We start from the raw sequence: 22,615 nt of genomic DNA on the forward strand, positions 1-22,615 counted from the left end.
TGTGCGTTATCTACACGAAATGGCTGCAGAGGATATTATTGCTGTTATGAACTGCCAACAGTGTTTTTGTATATAAAGATTTTTTTTTTAAAGTTGTTAAGGTGTTATATCTATATCTTGTCTATAAAATGATGTTGCTGTTGAAAACCAATTTCAATATTTTAAAGTCTCATATAGGCTGACTATCTGTGGGATGATGATCACTCTAATCAGATTGACTGACACAATCCTTAATAGTTAGTAGTAAAGCTTCAAATTCATGAAACTGTTTTATGCTGTTGTATAACTAAAGTTAAAGAAATTCTGAATAGGGCCATGTCACAGTTTTGTTTTTTTTGTATTAGTTTGTTTAACGAGGAGGTCCTATACCATTCCTGGTGCCTTCACTGGCTGCCTATGGTACCCCTACACGTTATTAACAGGGTTGTAGCAGGTGCCTCATATTTGTCCAACCACTGTTACTCCAGGATACATGGAATAAAACCACAAGTAACTGAGAGCCTGTGATAGAGAAAGGATCGATGCTGCAAATCTCCCTCCCGATTAGAAAGGGAGCTGTGTAAGGGGGAAGGTATGCTGCCTCCTAGATCTACCACCTCGGTGGTAGGTGGAAACCGGAAGGTGACCATATTAGGAGGGGCGCGTAGCTGCAAGTACTCAGGACGATTCCATTGCAGTCAGCTGCGGGGCAGCCCTCTATTGGAGAAATCATGGCGACGCGTTGGCTGCAGGGAGGAGTTTGCTGGGTACAAAGGGGAAGCAGCTATGTCAAAACCTCCCCTTGCGCTGAGAATGAAACACAAACGGCCGGAGCCTGTATTGTTTTTATGATTTTGGATTACGTGTGTTTTGTGTTGCAGAGGAGGAGTGAGCCGCGGACCGGCAATTATAAAGAGCACGTCCTTTCACTGCACAGCACAGCACAGCACAGCACCGCACTGCACCACTCACGGCACCACGCTTCTCTGGAGCGAGAGCACTGCGCGCACAGAGAACGTGGGGACGGACAAAGTCCCATTTTTGTTTATTTTTAAGAGAGCTGCCGTGTACCCCCCAATACCATCGCTGGTAAAGGGGTGGACTTATTTTGTGTTATTTGTTATTATTTTTATTATTATTAAAACCCACAGACTGTTTTGGGAGAAAGGATTGTGTGGACTTGATTTATTTACTGCACCACTGCACCTGACTACAGAGCCCAAGGCACATTACACTCCTAGATACGTTTTTTGGCGAATAATGTTTAATGTACAGAAAGGTGAAAGCTGGTACACTAGATTCTGTGCAATTATCTCAATACATGACAGATGTGGAATGTGATATTCTTTGATGACTGAGCACGATTGTTGTTTCTTGTGTGGTTTTTTTTGTGCTAATTGTTATAGTATGCCACATGATGTTCCCAAGTTAATTGAAAGTAGCAATAAGGTATTGGAGATTCATTAGCTAGCGTGTCATTGACAGAAAAAACAAAGACATTATTATTGAAAGATGAGAACAATTAGAATAACTTACAGGAACAAAACAAAACACCAATTAAAAACAAAATAATTAATTAATGAAATAACATTATTAATTACAACAAAACAACATGTTAATTTACTGTATTGTAATAAATGAGTTGTTTTAGCAGTTTGTTGTGCTATCATTTCAATGCTGTTATTGAAATACAAGAATAACAATTATAATGTAATGCTTGTTTTAAATACCCACCCTCACGAGTATAATTAACTGGAACATAATGTTGGGGAGCAATACTACTACGACTACGACTACTATTACTAATAATAATAATAATAATAATAATAATGTGTTTATTAAATTAGCTTTTATATAGGGCTGGGGTGTCGGGAGTAGTCAGAAATCAACCCCCCCCCCCAAGTATAAGATGGACAAGTTCTGTGTATATGTCTGTCTGCGAGATGAGGTTGATATGAGGAGAACAACAGACAGCTTTAATAACAGGCTGTTTTCTGGTAAAATGCTACCCAATCCTTATTTGCCATTACGTAAAACATTTAAACTAAACATACAACTGAACAGAGAACAGTGGCTGCCAAGGAAGTTTAACACAAGCAGCTTTGAGAGCTCACATGACAATCTTGTGAAACAGGATAGTTTAACCAAGGCAAGCCCTGGACTCAAATGCTGTGGCAGGGCAGAGCACTGCCTGTAAATAAAGTGTTGGTGTTGTGTGTTTTGGTGGTGGTTGGCAGGGCTAGGGTTAATTCCTATACCTGCCAAATATATCTTAGATTGTGGCTCTTCCCAAATGAGATAATTGGTGTTAATTGGGAACAGCCACAGAGAATAAAAAGAGAGCTGGAAACTCCATTTGAGAGAGAACACCAGGGAGCTGGGAACAAACAAATTCTGGGGGAAAAAAAAAAGAGAAGCCTGAGTAAAGGTACTGTGTGAACCTTATGTAAGTCTGTAAACTTGTAACCGGTGTGAGTCTGTTACAAGAGTTTTGACTGGTAAACACCTTAGCTGTCCAGTTTTAGTTAGTAATGGAAGTCTAGTTTAGTTTAGCTGAGTTAGTACTCCACGTGGGAGTTAAGTTTTTGTTTTGTGTTTTGTTTGTTTATTTTAATGTAAATAATAAGAAGTACATGCAAGTGCTTTAAAAAGTACAGTTCTGTCTCTGTCTGCTTTAAAAGAGCATAAACGAACGTGAGCCATAAGGCTTTGTTACTGTACAGACTGGGTAGAGAGGGTCTTCCAAGACTTTGTATCTTGTGTTAAAATCATTAATAAATCCATATTTCATGGCAGACAGACAAATCAGAGTCCCTTACAAACAGACATGGACTGGTGGAAAAATGATTCTGTTTATTTATAGCAGAAATAATACCCAATCCCAATTCAAACAATGCTTTCTATTCAATTTAAACTGGGGTGGCAGGCCCATTCCTATTTGCCACTGATCTCCCCTTGTCTCCAGGTGTTTCATTTCACAGCCCACTTGCTTGCTTCTGCATGTCATTGCCTTGCAACATGTGGGAAAGTGGAAGTTTGTTATTAACACTTCACTGGCTTACTTTTGATAAGAGAATAACTTGCACAATGCTAATTAGGGGGACTTAGATATTTATCAAAGCCTCTGTGTATCCAAGAGACAAAAATAACGCTAATTGAAAGAAAAACAATATGGAGCTCAGCAGGAAATAGAAGAGATTAAGTGTTTGTTTAACTGAACGCGGCAGGCGTCTACCTACTGTACCCAACCAACGGAGAGGCAAAATCACATAACACCCCAGAGAGAGAAAGAGAGAGATGTGCTTTCTGTTCATGAAACAAGTCTCTGCACTTGCATTCACAGGATTTCCCCATAGGCTGGCGATGTAACTCCACCAACAAGTCAGGCCATTGCAAATGGTGTCCTGCTGCTTCCTGAGTAGTTAAGTTGAGGCAGCTGAGTCCAAAAGCCAGCTATATAACCAAAGGGTTATGAGTAAATGGTACAGCAATACATACCATAAAGTACCATTGTGATAGTAAACAGCGATCAAGAATATAACCCCACATGGTGCGACTAAATACTCTCTCACACAAGTCCTTGTGCTGATCTCACATACATTATGGGCTCAACCCTCCACAAATAAGGGCATTCTCCTATAGGTTTAATTTTGATAAGAGGATAATTTGCACAATGTGTGGCATAGTGGTGTGCGGTCAGTGCTGGCCACTGCAGTGGCACACATTTATTCACAAAACATCTTGGCCCCAGGCTATTCCTTTGCACCTGAGCCAAGGTGGCTGTCAGCCACAAAACAAACATTTTTCAGTGTGCAGGGCCTCTGCCCTGTCACAGTGCAACTATACTGTAATATACACGGAGATGACAAGTGTGTACATTCTTTTCATCTGCGTTCCTCTCAGTTCTGGCAGTTTTGCTGACAGTTTAAATTCTCACACAGTAACATACTGAAACCTGACAGTGGAGTAACATTTGGTAAATACTGAGTTTGACTCAATTGCTCTGGCAAAACACACACTCATATAACTTCTTTACAGTGGATTCCCTTAGAAACCGCATAATATTCATGATATCATCCAACAAAAATTAAAACCAATCTGAAGCCTATCATCATATTTTAAATACCGTACGTTAGACATCCCAATGGCTATTTCTTTTTTTTTTTAGTAGTCGCCAATTGTTTTTTTATTACTTTCTCCCAATTAGGAATATCCAAATATTATTTAAGCTTGGCTCACCGCTACCACCCCTGTGCTGACTCGGGAGCGGCGAAGACTAACACATGCTGTCAGCCGACCGCTTCTTTTCACACTGCAGACTCACTCCGTGCAGCTACTTCAGAGCTACAGCGTAGGAGGACAACGCAGCTCCGAGCAGCTTATAGGCAAGACTGCAGGCGCCCAGCCAGACTACAGGGGTCGCTGGTGCGCTGTGAGCCAAGGACACCCTGGCCGACGTAAACCACCCCCCCGTGCGGCGCTTGGCCAATTGTGCGCCGCCCTCTGGGAACTCCCAACTCAAACCGGCGACGTCCAGGCTTTAGGGTGCATCCTGCACTCCAGGCGGAGTGCCTTTACTGGATGCGCCACTCGGAAGCCCCACCCAATGGCTATTTCAAAGACATTTTCGTAAAACATGTGACAGGACAAACAACAGAAAAGTCACGACAGACCAAACAACCTTTGTGGTGCAAAGGATTCGTTTTAACATTGGAGCCCATGTTTTCAGTGTAAAGACAAAAAGGTACTGTACATTTTCAGATGAATGGTACAAAATCAATACAATCATTTTAACAAGAACTAGAAAGAAATTATTCAGACCAATACTGGGAGCACTCCTTCTTCTAACCAAGCTGTTTTTTTTTATCTGTTTCCAGTTAAACATTCTGTATTCCCCTCAGAACCTTTCTCTTCAAAATAGGTCATTTAGAAAGTTACATTTATGAAATACTGATTTCTGGCAGGTTTGATTGTACTCTTTAAGATTTATAAGAGTTATACCCTATTATTCTCAAAATCACATACATTGGAGGGAATATACAGCACTACAAACCCACAAGAATCCTTTTTCAGTTTCTCACTGAATACTTTTCCACAAGTTCAGATATTCCGAATAAAAGTTGTCATTCTTTTGAGTTCGGTTATGATTTTACAACAACCTGAATGAAGATACGACAATGGCATAACTATAACACAGGAAATTGCATTTTGTGTGATACAGTGCTGTGAGTTCAAGTTCAGCACTGTACAAGCTCTGTACTTGTGAGGAGTATGTATGAAGCTTCCGGATCTTCTTTGCAATCAGCTACAGGGCTGCCCTTCTCAGCAGAGATTGTGGGTCATACTTGATATAACTTTGCATTCGTTAATCTTTTTCAATCTGCAGAATCAGGTGCTGGCGTTAACATACACATGCTGTGGTCGACCTTGCAGCTATTTGCTTCTGGGGGATGTCATAAAGGGGATCAACAAGTACAAAATAAAAATCCTTAAATAATAAATGCTGTTCTTGATTTACCGCTTCATTGCCAGAGGACAGCACATAAGTGTGCTTGTCAGGGTTGTAGAGACAGGCACCTAGACAATCCAAAATGCTCAATCTCTGTAAAGGTTTACTTTGGTGTACCAAAGAAGAAGCATATAACAGTGTAGTATAGGACAGTAAGGAAAAGGCAAGCCAAACAGCTACACAAGCAAAGGCAACCCTAATATTTACTGGTATAGCTAAATATGTGATACTGCATGGTTTGTTATAATGGTATTAAAGTAAATAACCTGGCATGGACATCCCACAAGCTTGTCAGGCTGTACCATGTAGATGAGGAGAAAAAGAAGTCCCCTGACTCCTTTAACACTACATTAGTATTACAGTGGAGAATAGACAGCTGCCACCGGTAAAGGCTGCACATCAGCAGTAATTCAAATAATCTGCATCAGCACCAGTTAATCGGATTGTTTAATATCAAATACTGTGACACACTTAGTGGTGAGTAGTGCCAAACTAAAACATATGGATAAATAACAACACAATGGGAGAGGGGAAGGGAGGGGGGGGAGGAATAGACACTTTAGGAAATTAGTTTTGAGGTCTGAAAATGACAGACAGGAAAGGAGGTGGATGGAAGCCTCCAATCCACAGACTGGTTGACATTGAAAGCCGAGATAGTCTTCGGCAAGAAGGCAGGATTGGTGTGGAGCGTGATCTTTGTCCTGGCCTCTGTAAAAAATGAGCAGGGCTTTCGCAATAGAGAATGCCTGCATCTCGCTGTCGTACGGGAAACAGCAGGAGCAGGAGCCGGGTGAACTGGCGCTGAGATCTGTGAGCACAGCCCTTTTGTTCCCTCGGGGGTGGGGGCCACGACTGTGGTATAAAAGATTTGGGTCTTTAAATTTGGTAAAATGTTTCTGATATTAACATCATTCCTTGTAGTTGCTAGTTCTGTTGCTCCAATATTAAATTATACTCATTTTCTATATACAGTGGCTGCTTAGAAATCCCTAATTGCCACCAGGTAGCTTGTATTGTACTTCCACATTCTAGTCAACTCCTGCATCTGTTACCTTTCAAATCTGCCCCCTCACACACTCAATACAGAGAGCAGAGATGAACAAGTCTACAGGCAGGTACACAGAGCTATAGAAAAAAACGAGTACATCTTTGGAGCATACAAAATTCACACAATGGTACAAACCTCATAACAGGACAACAGAAATAATAATAATCATCAAAATGGCATATTAAAATATCTACTTGAAGAAAAAATACTTTAACTGTATATATACTGTGATGTGTTGATGTGGTAAACTTTCTAATCACCCTGTATATCTATGTATATAAACATTGATGGCAGGTTCACTGAACTGAAAACAGTAAGTATATTTCACTATATGGAATTGCAATGTACTGTCACTGAAGCGTGAGTTAAAATACATTCAAATGCTACAGAACAGCCTGCAAGCTTACAAGAAACCTGATGTTACCTTTGCTCTGTTTCGCTAGTTGTCCGTATTGCAGCGTTACATTTTTAAACATATTGTCAACTATTTTGAAATCTCATATACATCAGAAGTCATAAATCAAGTGGCCAAAACATTTCTCAGCAGATTTACTCGGGAGCTTGCCAGGAGAAAAACAAATCTTTTCCAAGGACCCCTCCTGCAATAGTGCTGTTTTTTTCTGTCCCCACAATGCACCACTCCTTTCAATCAGAGTGGCAGGATTGTTGCAGGAGGGTGCATGAACTGAGTGCACTGCATTGTTTGGAAGAATGATTATCTTTCTCCTGGTGACCTTCCCAAGTAAAAGTTAATTCCCTAGTTGATTTACCTATGATGTGTGAAAAAAACATCAAACCAATGGGGAATACAGAATATGGACAACATGAGATAGAGCCAAGGTAAAGTAATGTGTTTCTTGTGGACTGCATGGGGGTTCTGGAACACTTCAAGTTTAGAACACAGCAGTTTTAATTCAATATAAAATCAGACTGGCAGATGACACCTAGGGGTGTTTTTTATTATCTCAATATAATGGTCAAAAGGTAATTAATAATCAAAATCATAAACAAACTGAAAACCCTTTATTTAGCAAATGAAATTAACTAATGAAAGCATACCATTATCAAAAGGATAAGATTCCATATTTATGTTACCTGCTGTACAAAACTGAAAGACAAACAAGTGATTAACTGGACAGTAACTGAGACCTAGTGCAGTTAGCTGTAGTTATAAGCCAGTCTTAACTGTAACAGTCTTACCTCAGAGAACCTCTGCACATCCTGGGTCAGAGTCCCCACCCTACTCCACTCATATTTCTTGAGGAACTTGATGACTGCTGGGTTGACTGCATTGTCCGACGGGACGGTCCGGAAGAAGTTTGGATACTTTTTTTTGTCAGCGAGAACTGGTGTGGTTGCAGCAAAGGAAAGCTAAAAGAGAGCAGAAGACAGCTGAAATTAGTTAACAGATAAGAAAAAAAGAGAGGAGCTTGTAATATGTTTGGGTAATCTACAAGAATCGCCATATGCATAATCACTCACCAGCTGTGACCTCAAGTATTTCATGTGAATTTATCACATTAGCAAATAATCCACATTTTTGGCACAGCCTGCTTGACAAAGGGCACCCCATAAATCTGTATATTACTTAGAGCATACACTCTGAAGGGAGGTAGCCCAGTCTACATGAATTGTAATCACGAGGTCCCCGGTTCAAATCCCACCTCAGCTACTGACTCATTGTGTGACCCTGAGCAAGTCACTTAACCTCCTTGTGCTCCGTCTTTCGGGTGAGACGTAGTTGTAAGTGACTCTGCAGCTGATGCATAGTTCACACACCCTAGTCTCTATAAGTCGCCTTGGATAAAGGCATCTGCTAAATAAACTAATAATAATAATTTTTAATGCCTGGTAGAAACAAAAAAATCCACTGGAATAGCCCACCAGCACCTGGTTTTACACTACATGTTTGACAAGGTACTCTAGGCTAGGTAGGCTGCCAACAACAACGAGTTTGTGTGATATGTATTGCACAATGCATATAATACAAAAGAAACATCAATACATGTTAGAAATCGTGAGTGTCAGAACACATCAGGTTTCATAATGCTGCAGAGTAGCTGGCATTCTTAAAGGGACTGCTGCGATATGCTTCTTGCCTGTGATAGCACAGTAAGCACAGTGTGATACAGGAGCTGAGCATGAGGAAGTCAATAGCAGGTACACTACCTTCCAACTATTGGGTCAGATGAAGACGTGAAGTACCACCAGGGAGGGGCTTTTTACCCCATTCAGACTCACTGATCTCTTACTATCCCCAGGCAGAGAGATAGCCATCCTCCCATCTTCAAATACATGCAAAAATACTGAATTACAGAGAGCAATCAATCCCACAAATGCAGTGGTATTCCAAATATTATCAATCTGTATAGTCTCCCTCTTACTGTATGTGGTTGGGAGGAATGGAAACTATGACCATTTTGTTTTATAACTGGTGCTGCGATATAAAGGGACCTCTTTCAACAAGGGAGCACTGTACTGTACAACCCAATGGTCTCATTCAATTCCTTCATCAACAGAGGGCATCTATAGTAGTTTAAAATGGATATTGCTATTGTAGATAATGTATAATATGATCTAACTGAAGTAATTGATCTTGATCTGACCAAAGGCCTATATACAGTACAGGTAGGGGACCAAATTAGTGATAGGCTCTAAAAGGGTTTTCCACCTTAATAGTAGTATGATTTTTCCTCATCTAATTTCAAAAGTATTATGGGCTACAGCAACAAATCGCACTGCCAGACTGACACATTTACTGAACATTCTCAGACTGACTAGCTCTGGGAGTGTGTTCATTACTTTAAAATATTGGATGATGTTGACCGTGGATTTCATCTTCTTGCTGGTGGCTTTGAGGTAATGGTGATAACTGAGAGTCTGGTCAAGGGTGACTCCGAGGTACAGTCGCCACTGCTTAGAATGGGCGTGTTTCTGTTAACGTGATTCCGCCCCCTTTCTGGATGGCCGACTTCCAACTTTCCCTGGAATTAATTGCCAACCCATCCAGTCCGGGGCACACTGTTCCTCTTATACAGCGCCTTCACAGGTTGGGAGGGAGATTTATGACTTGGATTCACTCGCTGTCTGTCACAGCTCTGTATTCGGATGCTGCTCCATAGCATGGCGCAGTGTTAAAAGCGCAGCACGCACATACGTAGCCATTCAGAAAAAAATTCCCCAGTCATCTAGGCGGTTCTGTTTGCACGGTAAACCATAGGCAGGTAGTGAACTCCTCTAAAACAACGTGGGGTTTTCAATTTGTCAATCACATTTTTCACTGCCATCCATATTACAGCAAAGCAGGACTGAAATTCTTTCCTTCTCTCTTTCCAGCCATGCTTGCTTGCTGTTGCAGTCATGACTGTTTTTTCAAACTGTAAACCTGACACTGCATACAGGGATTAAATAGCTAAGGTACAGTACTGGGGCAATCGCTGAGTAATGAGGTGCAAACAGCTGACTGATCGATCTGTCAAGCTTTTAGTACAGTAAAGTGCTGCCTTTTGTATTGAAATCTATGTGAATGGCAAGGTAACAAGGTGCAAACAGCTGATTGGAGGATTAGTAAGAGCGATTACTCCAGTAATAAGCAGTGTGTTAGTTATTTAGATCTATGTGAATGGGACATAACGAAATCCAAACAGCTGAGTTTGTTTGAAATGTATGGAATGCTTAACACGGTATAAACGATGCCTTTGTTATTGAAATCAATGGGAATGGCAAACGGCAAACACTATTTGTCCGATATAAACGGCTGCCCAAAATAACCCTTGTAGCAACGTGGGGTGTTATTTACCACAGTACTCAGCAGGTCTTTCACAGCGGTCCTCTAGTGTGGTGTTGCAATTACACTCAGACAACAGAAATAAGGTCTAAACAGGGTGGGACCTGTGTGTTTATTAGTTTTACTGTGTCCTGTCATAGGGACACAGAGTCACCAATTTTTTAAACAAAAATTACAAAACAAAATAAAACTTTATCTCCTTTTTTTGGAGAACTTACTAATACAACAGCCATTTACCCTAACTGTCACCCAGGCAGCTAAGCTGCTTGCTGGTTTCCAAAACAAACTCAAACAGATACACACAACCTACAATAGTTGTCGTTATTACCGTTATTAATTTTCCTCCACTCTAGTCTCCTCTGTTGTTCACAGACATTAGCTCCACATTGCCAGAGAACCCCTCACGTAGGGCGTTTAAATACTCATCATTAATTAAGTACAGCTACAACCCATTCTCCTGTAATCAAGCCACTCAAAGCCCCTTGGGAAATGTAGTCTTTTAGCCCGCCGCCATTAACTCCCTCAACTACATTTATTAACTCAGTGGTCAGAAAGGGTATATGCTTCTTTCCAGGTGTGGCCCTATGTACCTGCCCTCCATCACTTTACCCCACACTTTATCACACCCTGTAAAGTGTAAGTGGTGGGTACTGTCTCAGAATTTGACTTCAAGGCTTCGATGTTTCTCAAATTGATAGACAGTGATGTCTTCAGGTGGATTGTGGGGCGGCACCAGATGACATTTGTCAGCTTCAGCAGGAGACACTTTAAAATATTGTAAGATGTCCATTTCATGGTGTACTGATTGGTCACAGCACACAGCTATATACTCAGATACAGATTACATGTACTTTATATCGCAAACATGGACATCCCTGCCTTCTGTAATGTATATTAACACATATGGAAACGTGACAGGTTATCATCGTACTGTTCAGTTCATTGATGATATTTCAGGTCAGTAGTTCTTTTGAAAGTAGAAGATTTTGAGCTCAGATTAGGCAGCACTGGGAATTCTTTGCAATCACATTAAATGCATTGCAATTTGCAAAATACAACCATTTGCAATTTCAATTTAACAGACTCAGATCCCTGTTTAGCGATGCACAATGAATGAATGCATATCTGATTCAGATTTGTACCTGTATTTACATCTGTAGTGAGGGTGCCTCCTAAGTGGTCCAAAAGAAAATAGTTTGGTTAAACTGTATTTTGGACTTCCGGTTTGTGAAGGCACATAGCTCATTATCTTTACTTTCTAATTCTGTTCCTGGTCACAAATTAAACGTTGTCTTGTCTGATTTCTTAGTGGACTGTAATTCTATACAGCACACAACTGCCACTCAGTGTGGCACAATCGGCAGTTGTTGTTCAGATAAGCTTTGGGAATTGAAAAGTTAAAAGGATTAGCACCATCATTTTAGTTTTGGAGATTGTCTAACTAATAACAGAAATCCCATTATCTTCCCACAGTAGAACCACCCCCCCTCCACCCCGTCACACACACACACACACACACACGTATTTAGGCTTGGGAACAATAATTTTGCAGTGAACTTGCATGCATATTATTATGCATGTTTTTATCTCCATAATGAATAATCCAGCCTTAGTAAGCATAAAACCCACCATAATAATTTCATGAATACAGTACATGCGATTCAAGCTTTCTTTTCCTTCAGGCAATAATTGTTTACGACATCAGCGGTACTCCTGTAAGAAAGATTTTAATTCCCCTTGTTGAGAAAACCTCTTAATAATTATTGTAAAAACACAAATAAAAACGTAATGAAAAAGCAGAGCAAGCTTCAGCCTCCCCTCGTAATTATGCGTTTCAATTACAATATGTAGCGTCCAGCAAATAAAGCAGGTATCCTTCATTAAATTCCTTTAATAAACTTTGTTTGCAATGAACAAAATGCTTCGCTAATATCATTTGACGTCAGAGAGGATTAAAATAGCTTTTTTAATGATGCATATTTTTTTCTGACTTTTCAGGAAATTATGTATTGTGATAGCTACAGCAACACAAACAATATCTGCATAGCATATATTTGCAAAAGTTTATCCATATTGGACCATAGGTTCTACTGCAATTGCAGGATTGGTCTGGTGTTATGAGACCTTAACTCACTTTAATATGCATTATTCATTATTAATAATTATTATTAATAGTGGTAGCACTAGTGGTATTCATAGTATTAGTATTAGCAGTAGTGAATAAAAATGTAATCGTAGTATGATTATTAAAGAAATATTCCTGGATTATTATAAAACAAAGGCTGAGAGGCAGTCTTAAATTTGAATATAAAAAGAAACAAGAATAATTTGTTGGTTTCTCGCTCCACTGCCTTGGCATTCTGTGGGGTCCTCTTATACATACAGTTTGCAACTCACTTAAAATGTGCTCCTTTACCACAGGGCCCCACAGCACATTAGAATGTATTGCTATGCGGGGTATGAAACATCTCCTCATATAATTGCATACATATACCCGTATAAATAAGGACTGTAAATAAAACCCCTCTACCGGGACACACCACCAGCTGCAAGATGTTTTGCTGCTGCTGTTATTTTCAGCAGCTTCATTTATTACTTTGCACTGGAGGAATCTGACCTTGGAGGTGGCCGGTATAGAAAAGCTGTTTACAAATACTGGAGCCATCACTGAACAGTACAGCAGTGTGCTCTTTTATTGTTTAGCATGGCGACATACAGGCTGCTCTGTTTGCTTGCCAAGCACAAAGGTAGTTCAGGACTTGAACCACGCTATTTGGCTAAAAACATTTGAGCGAGAAAATTGTTTCAATAGTGGCTTCAGGCTGAGAAGTTTACTTTTGGTTGCTGTTGACAGGAAACTACATTGTTCTGTTAGTTTAATGGCATGTTACCTTATTTACCGCCTTTTCCCCTTATAAAGCGCTGTAAAAGGGCCTCAATACAGTCAGTTACAAATGACACGTCTCGAGTTCGTCTTTGCATGAGTTCCCGTTACTGATTTTTGTTATTGCATAGAATTGGTTTCATTTAACCCAAACACTGCAACAGTGGGAACAGTGCATGACCTCAGAGCACAGAAGTGTGCTAACAATACACTTCTCAATCTACATGTATTGTTGTTCGTCAGCCACATGGAAGAGATGACCCTGAATCTTGTACAGGTTTCATATAGTATGGTACAATACTTGGAACAATGGCTAATACTCAGCAGTATGTGGCAGTTTTAGTTTCAGTTGATTAGTCATGAGAAGATGAGTCAGTCAAGCAAATCTAAGACACACACCTGCTCTTTATTATATTAAGATGTTTTCATTACGCAAATGACAGATTATGTAACCAGCAAATGCAGATAATTTTAATGCATTGCATACAATAGGCACCCAGTCATTTACTAACCATGGGAATTGGAGAACTGATTTCAAGCAAAGGATGTGCAATATTTGCATTTACTGGAGCACAGAGACTTTTGTAAAAGGTAGTGTTGAAGATGTTCTGAAATGTTCTTAGATCTTGCCCAAGCAGTTTCCATACCACTGAAAATCTGAATTATGTATCTGAAATGGAATATGAGATATTAGAAGTACAATTTCCTAAAACATATTAGCTCCCCTTGTTATGATTACAGATTTAACATACAGAATTCTGCTATAGTGAGATGGTTCAGAGCTGTACTGCTGGAATGCTGGTTGTATAAAACAGCTTTTTCCAGCTCTATTCAATGCATTTCTATTAAAGATGATAAGGTAAAATAATATAATTTCATTTTGAATGTGTGCTGTACTTATCAGATAGACTACAGCCAAAGAAAGACATATTCAGTTATCCCCAGTCTCATACTGTGTTACAGATCAAAATAAATCTTCACTGAGACACATTAAGAATGAATTAGTAATATTATTGTGGTTTAACTGGGATGGATTTTGACATTTATTCTTTCAAAGTCAAGCCCCTTGGTTTTAATAATGCAGTCCCATTAAGATAGTACTACTGAAATACATGCTTCCTCTTTATTTGACCTCTTCCTTTAATCCTATCACAATTCCAACATATTCATTATTACATTCATAAGCATTAACATGATAGCAAACCTACTAACCCAACATGCAATGAAACACCTGCGATAACAGTAAATATGGGAAGCCAGAACAGTGCTGGTTTGACATGATATGACCATTCCTCAATGATAGCTCCCTTTAATTTCTACCAAATATATTACTGCAATGTATTTCCAGTAGTGGCACATTGACTCTTTATTTGTACTGTCTCTAGGTTTCTTTACAAGGTTTTGTTGTGACTTTATTGCCAACTAGTTCTTCAGTTCAATGGGTTACAATACAAAATGTCTCTCATAATACATCCCAAGCCAGTTATTATACTATTGTAGCCAGCTAAGAGGAGGTGGGAGTAGATAATTGGAAGCCTCCATCTAATCCGGTACTGTAATATCCAGCAGAGACAGGAAAAAGAAAAGAAACACATGGTTTGTTAACAAAGGCTAACAATGCTAGTACTGGTATAGAAGGCATAGCGAGTGGAATGTAAGGGGACTAACGGCATAATACTGTATATGAGGCATGGTGTGAAAATTGGATTACAAATGGTGGTTTAGACTTTGCAGTTTACATTATAATATTGGTCACACTTTATCAGTTGCATGTAATTAACTGTTAACAATAATCTTATTAATGTTTGCTAAATAGTTTTAGGTGACTTTTCAATCAGTTTATAAATAGTTTGCTACAGTAAAATGTAAAAATAGGTTGCTACAGTATACAGTATATTAACTGTTCACATTCCCAAGATCACAGCTACTCAAACAATGTGCTTGGAGCTACACATTGTGGGCTAATGAGCCCATTCTCAATTATTTTTTTGGCTTGTCATAATTATAAATAATGTACAAGTTGCTTGTCTCTGAAACTTTAAAGGAATACAAACCCCCCTTTGTTAATTAGGCCTGCCATAACTATATTGCACCTATAGCACAGAGCGCCCCTTGCAGTTCCTATCAGCTACTACTGTTAACAAAGCACAGCAGAACAAGAGAAATATCCATTTAATATTCAAGGGAGGCATTTAGCAACACAGTTTGATATCTCTGCTGGAGTGGAACATCATTGTAGCTTCCTTCAGTGCAAACAACTATTGGTACTGACTTAATGTCATGGTGTAAATATGAGAGAAAAAAAACCTATTATAATCCATGCCTTGCAATCACACCATCTCAAAAATATAAACATGCTTTTATGTATGTATGTATGTATGTATGTATGTATGTATTTATTTATAAGCACTAACTTTATACCAAGGAAGTCATACTTTGTTTTCTTCTGTTAAGGAGAAAGTCAAGTACAGAAAAATACATTGTATTCAATCTTATTACTATGCTTTAAAGCAGCTGAGAATGAGAATGTCCTTTTTCTTCACATTGTTTTAAATCCTCTAATTACGTTCCATATGCATCCCATTACTAAGTGATGACAGCCCTTTAAACTCACTGGGAACTGAAGCCTGCAGGCATAGCTTCAGGACATCAAAGCAATTAGTGTTGGACATGCCACGCCTGAATGAAAAAGAAACAGAATTGGTGCTACACTTACTGAGACGGCAAAACAATCACTGGTACAAAAAGGGGATTCATTTAAAAACAATATCTTGGATTCATTTAGAGAGTAAGTAGCGGGGTTCCGAAAAATACAGCATTTCACGTCCCCATGTGTTGTTACAACTGTTTAAATAATGTACCTGTAATTGTTTTTTTCATTGTTAAAACTTTTTACAATTATAACTTTAAAGTCTGTTTCAAAGCTCTTTTAAAAAACACGTGAGATAATGCTATATTTTTCAGAACCCCGCTACTTACTCTTTAATGTGGTGCATAATTAAACAATGGAACCCTTAGAGGGCATTGCTGTCTGGTAGTTGACTGGAAGGTAAGTCTGTAAGTCTTACCAATTCTGTGGTTAGTTATAGGCATACGACATGGAATAGCCTATAAGGTGTATTTCGGGGGACGAGATCTGGGTCTCCACCCTGCTTTCCCTATTTCCTATTTAAGTTTGAATCTCACACAGCTCGCTGTGTAGCATTTTCAGTTTGTTTTTCATCTAGTGTCTTCACTTTCTAGCAATCGCTTACACTCCGTCAAACATGCTTAAACTTTCACGACTACACATGGGCTATGCCGAGCCAATCTATCTTATGTGTTTTCTGGTTCCCGAGGCTGCTAAACAGCCTGCCTTTGAGGCCTCTCCCTCTCCTCTGGCCAAGAAGAACCTCTTTCCTTTCCTATCCTACCCCGAGGCCACTCCTCAACCTCTCCAAGTAACAACCTTTCACTCCAGCCCTGGCTCTTGCCCCGTGAAATGGGATTTAATGTTATGAATGTAATGCATCTCTTGATTAAAGCCTATTATTAATTATCCTGTATTCTTAGTGCAATGCATGTATTGTATCCATTCAGCCAAGTTTGTTACCTTTTTTTCTGCTTCTACTAAGAATTATAGTTGATATTACACTGGTCCCATTACAGTGGTCTATACTGTATTATATAGAGCCCACAAAAACTACAGAAAATTCCAAAGAGGAAAAGTTGAAATAATTCATCAAGATTTCTCTTAGTTATTACATAACTGGAGTTTACCCATGTGTTACTATGGTTTGGCAAAAGTTTGGGGTTCATTAAGTTCTAGATATGCCTAGGGGCACTGAACATTTATATACCAGAGTGATTATAATGTAATCTTCCTTGCAATCACGCCAAGGCTGGCCTCAGAACCATTTTAGGCAGTACATTTTTTTTTACCTTATCATATGTTTTTAAAAACTTAATTAACAAATATTAGAAACCTGTGGACTTCCATCCACATAAGCACACAGTGTTCTCTAATGGAGCATAGTGGATCAATGTCTGGCTTTAAAAAAGAAAAAAAACAGTAGAAAAGACCATTGAAAAGGCAACAAAAAACAAATCTATAAATGAAAGACTGCCTTAATTTACTGACATGATGAACCACTGGGTGGTTATGTTCTAATCAGGGTATAAAGATGGATATTAGGTAGATCAATAGAATATCTTCCTATACATCCATATCACATGTCTTATGATATTTATGATGAAAAAACAAGCTCTCAGGGATGTTGTGCCGTTGGTTTAGCAGGGGGCAGCTTTGCCCCCAGAACAGTATTTTTGTAGGGGTGCATCCTGGGGCAGACTCTGACTGCTCTGTGGACAAATCTTTAAGAATACAATGGTACATTTCTGACTCAGTGATGTTGCTATTCAGGTGTTAAATCCCAGTCTGGAGCCTGGGTATCAATTCAAATGGATATATGCTGGTTGAGAACAATCTCCCTTGAGGTCATAAAGTCTGGTCTGGTTAAATTCCCTCAGTACTGATGATTGAATTCCCATCTCTGAAATGTACAGTATAACTCTCTAGTCAACATGTTTGCTCAGAACTACCGGTACTGTATCGACTACATTTCAATTTACGTGATGCGTAACACTTTGCCAGTTTTCCTCTCCATTAGACATTGCCAGGCGCTTGTCGATAAAAGAATTGGCGGTAACATTTCCAGGCTTGATAATCACACCCCTGATTACACTGCTAAATATTAATCAGGTTGCTTGTTTTTTTGATGCAGACAGGCTCTGGTATAAAAAGAGCCTCAATTATATTGTGGGAAAACAACACATATGCGGTAACAACATTAGTCTAGTACATTACATTTTGATATGTTATAAAAAGTATGTTTTATTTAAATATGTGTTTAATGGTTTAAAGATGCAATTCTTAAATCATATTCACTACTGCTAGAAGAAAAGGGAAGTATGTTGGATTCAGAATGGCCAGATACGCCAGGCATAAGCTCCACCTGTGAGAACACTGTTTCAAAGAGCATAATCAGATGCAACACCCCAGAGACAGAAACGCAGCAACACAGGCAAGAACTACAACCTGACAACCAGTCCTGCATTTGGCTGGGACCCAAGTCACTGAAAGTAATGAGTGAGGGGGTTCACAAATTACATTAATCTTTGAAGATCAGTCATCACATATCAATATTACAGGAACTGCCAGTTTTAATGGGAGGGCCTGAATGAGCTGATATTACTAGCAGGACAGAACGGAGAAGGAGCCCAAGCTCCTGCCCCTGAATCACACACAAGGTTATAAATAATAATCATGCATCAATGCAGTTTTTTCTGGTCCTTATAAAATGTTATGTGTGATTTATGTCTGCAATGTTAATGCAAATCCTGCTTCAATACACAGTAAGGAAAGCAATCCTTGCAGTTTAGTACAATACACATTACAAAAACATCCTAGCATTAAACGAAGTTAAACAGCAGACAAAATATCTGTTAACGTACTGCAATATTGAGAAAGAAAAAGCAGTCACTCTTATTATTAAAGTGTACCATGGTGCACAGATATATTAAGTTTACAACAACACAACTATCATGTCCAAGAAACCCCTGTATGAATGTTAGTACTTTTTATTATAGTGTGACTCCCAGTAGGCTATTTGTTTTATTGCTCTTTATGTAATTTGCGTACAAGAATAAACTGATTAATTTGATGCAGGATATTTTCTTCCTGGGGTGAGTTTACTGTCTTCTGATAAACAGCAATCATATTAACATTGACATTAACAGAAAAGAGACTGGAGTGTTTGCAATTGTTCATATTCCATTTTTATTAAATGCCGGGTGATATGCCAGTAGGCCACTAACAGAGGCAATTAGTCAAACTAAGGAAATAAAAACCTAAAATAAAAGGGCATATATACAAGGTTGTGTAAGAACTGTCGTACAGTATCATCTGCAACAGCTTTGATAACAGATTCTCCTTTACAGCACTGTGCAACACAATACAATAGCTAACAGACAACTCTTAACAAACAATACTTCAAATCTAAATAAAAAATAAAGAGAAACCAAGGTCAATTAAAAGTTAACACTTCTGCTGGTAGGCCTTCTTCAATAAATACATAGAGAACAAATGAGTTCTGATTGTTTTGCTCAACCATTTCTCTGAAAGGTCCTTTATTAATCAAATAAGTCTCATTAACGAAACTTGCTTTTAATGTACAGCTGGCTAAAATCCAACTCTGAAGGGAAGAGAGATCCATGTACTGTATGGGATTATGTTAACCCCTGTGATGCTGCCTTAACATGTTTTTTATTTTAAATATTTATTTACCAAGTTTTGTACAGAGTGATTTATCATGCTTGCCCATGCTTTATATGTAGGGCTTCTGATTTTAGATTTTAACCAATAAAAATGAATAAAACACCCCGGATACAAAAAATATATATATTATTTGTTTATTTAGTAGACACCTTTATCCAAGGTGACTTACAGAGACTAGGGTGTGTGAGCAATGCATCAGCTGCAGAGTCACTTAAAACTACGTCTCACCCGAAAGACGGAGCACAAGGAGGTTAAGTGACTTGCTCAGGGTCACACAATGAGTCAGTGAGTGAGCCGGGATTTGAACCGGGAGCCTCCTGGTTACAAGCCCTTTTCTTTAACCACTGGACCACACAGCCTATGTGTGTGTGTATCGCCAATAAACACCAGAAATGGTTACTCAATTCACATTGACTTCACCCCTTTCCCATTTAAAAAAACAAAAACCTACTATAAAAAAAACAAAAACAAACTACCTTTCCCAGTGCAGTTGGGCAGTTCCTCCTTCCTGACTTGTATCTATCAGTGATTCGTTCTGAATACTTTAAACCCTCTCCAACTACTGAGTGGCAGAAAATTACTACATTTCTATTGGAGACTCTGCTTGCGAGACTTAAAACAAGATTACAATTGGAAGGCATCTTGTGGGATTTAAAGCTATATTACAGTTAAATAGTGAGAATTTAAAACAGAATTGCAAAATGCCTAGACACACAAACCCCAGAAGAATGTACCCATGACCATAGGGATTTCGTTGTGGAAGACAGCAAAGGAAAGAAGGTACTGTCGAGTTACTATACATATTGTGACAGAAAAAAACGCCCAAGCATTTTGGAAAACAATAATTTAATACAGTATATAAAAAGCGAAAACCCCTAAAAAATAACTATTTACATAAAAATTAAAAATAGCTAAAATAGCACTGAAAATACATTATACCAGGGGTGGCCAAAGTTGGCCCTTCCACTGCTGTTAAACCTGGAGTGGAATGTCCCTCCAGGACCAAAATTGGACATTGTTGCTTTTTATGACACTGCTCTTCAACTCATCTCTATTTTTTCACACCTGTACTGCACCACAATATCCTCTTTGAGCTACTGTAGCTGTTGGGTCCCTTTAAATCTCTGCAGCCCCATTGGTCAGAATGCAGCAGACTTTATTGAAGTGTCCTTAATCCCACTGACTAATAGGTGACAAAAGTGCAACGGACAATTAAAAAAAAGTGTATCTGGATTGCCTCTCCAGCATTATATTTTGAACCGGTAGGTTAGAGCCTATGAAAGATTAATAAGCAAACTTGTCTTGCCAATACTTTTCCCTCTCACAGGCTGGATTGAATTGCATATTGCTTTTCTTTCACCCTGGATTGTTGCCATTTTCTAGCTACCGTTCCTCTGCTATACTTTAGACAATCTCTGTCAGCACGTTTCCTGCCTATATTTAGTGCGGCCCTGCGTATGAGATGCCTCTCGAAGGACTTCTCCTCTCCGCTGAAGACACTGTTGCTCCACAGGAATTACACGGCTCATAGCAGGGAGATGCCATTAAAATGAGCTGCCTCAACTGTCAAACATGATATAGCACCCTGAGCTTCGACCCTCTGCCCCTATCATCAATTACACAGGAAAGCATATGCCATCTAGTGTGCCAGCATAATTGTATGTTCACCTGTTCCACATTATTGCTAATAATTATAGCCTTCGTCCAGACTGAAAACCTAAAAATGGATGGAATGCAGTTACTTTTCCCGTCAACACATACATTTCCTTTGTTTCTGCAGTGATTTTGAAACAATCTTTTCAACGTCAAATGTACATTGTAAACTGTGGAAGGGTTCTAGTCACCAGGGGAATAAGAAGATTGAATGCCCAGAGCAGTAGTAGGCAAATTTCTAAGCCTCAATTATTTTAAACAACATGCACAGAATTTACACAATTAAAATTAATGTTTTAAAACAACAATAACAATTTAAGAATGTTATTCACCAGTTGAGAATAATTCATAAAAAAAAAATACTTAATCTACTAAAATTACCATTGTGCAAGTGTCTTGGTATGTGCAGGTTTTTATTTTTCCTCAATTATCTCATTCCCAAAGCTGAAATTACTTGTTACATCTGAAGACACTGTTTCTTGTATGACCGGTATACTGAATTTTCTGAGATACAAAACAAGTTAAAACCGTTTAATACACCAGTTTTGAAAATAACAAAAACCAAAGGAACATTTTGGGCTTGATTCTGATGAAACATGTGCAATCTCTGATCAAAATAAAAACCCAGCACACGTGCGTTTAGTGGCGCAGTGAAAGCGCCCAGCCAATCAATGCTGAGTAGGTTGGGGAATCTGCTATCCAATCAGGGCCAGGCAACAATCCCTTTAAGAGACAGAATGCACTTGCTTCGCCGCAAGGTTCCGTTTTGAACGTAGAAGCGGCGATCATGTCGAGCAGCAGTAGCACAGAGCAAGAACAACCAGCGCAAGTCAGAACAGCAAGTGGCAGGTCACTCGCCAAGAGAATATGTAAACCATGCTTCACGACACAGGAGATTGCTATATTAATAGAAGTGGTAGAGGCCCTTAGGGCAATCATTTATTATTTATAATAATTATACAAGGTACATTATTTCATGACATTGACATTATTTCATGTAAAGTGTAAAATACTTACTACCCTCCCTGATCTGTCTACCAGTAGCAGCAGCTGATTCATTTTCTTGTAATGTTTGTGCATTTGTGTACGTTAGGTCCTAACATTTATTAGCAAAATAAATCAAATAAAAAGTTTTAGTAATTAAAAATAATCTAGTTATCTGCAGTATGTGTTAATCCTGGTTGTGCTGTTTGTTCAGTTATTTGTTCACAGTGTGTGTTCATAAAGTCAAAGCCTACTTCTCCTGGCTTTAGAAGGCATGCAATGTAAACAAGTGTAACCGCCTCTCCTATCTGTGGCTGCCACGTCATTTCCCATCCGGGTCAATGCGTTCTTGCAACAGAGTCTCACCTTCATCGAGACTGGCTGACTTCCCGACTCTGGGAAAGAACTGTCAGACCAGCCCGTCCAAAGAACTCTGTTCTCGCTGCTTAGTGCCC

The 22,615-nt window shown here is 39.0% G+C and overlaps 1 protein-coding gene across 2 annotated transcripts in view; it reads right to left on the reverse strand.

Moving 5' to 3' along the window:
* Positions 1 to 22,615, reverse strand: part of LOC117399920 (gamma-aminobutyric acid type B receptor subunit 2-like) — a 311,468-nt gene that overhangs the window by 169,498 nt on the left and 119,355 nt on the right. For both annotated transcript variants that reach the window (XM_059021519.1, XM_033999374.3), the window contains exon 3: positions 7,737 to 7,907. In XM_059021519.1, the coding sequence (XP_058877502.1) occupies positions 7,737 to 7,907 (171 nt within the window). The remainder of the gene's footprint in view (positions 1 to 7,736; positions 7,908 to 22,615) is intronic.

This window comes from Acipenser ruthenus, chromosome 4, assembly GCF_902713425.1.
Source record: "Acipenser ruthenus chromosome 4, fAciRut3.2 maternal haplotype, whole genome shotgun sequence".
NCBI classification, from domain to species: Eukaryota; Metazoa; Chordata; class Actinopteri; order Acipenseriformes; family Acipenseridae; genus Acipenser; species Acipenser ruthenus.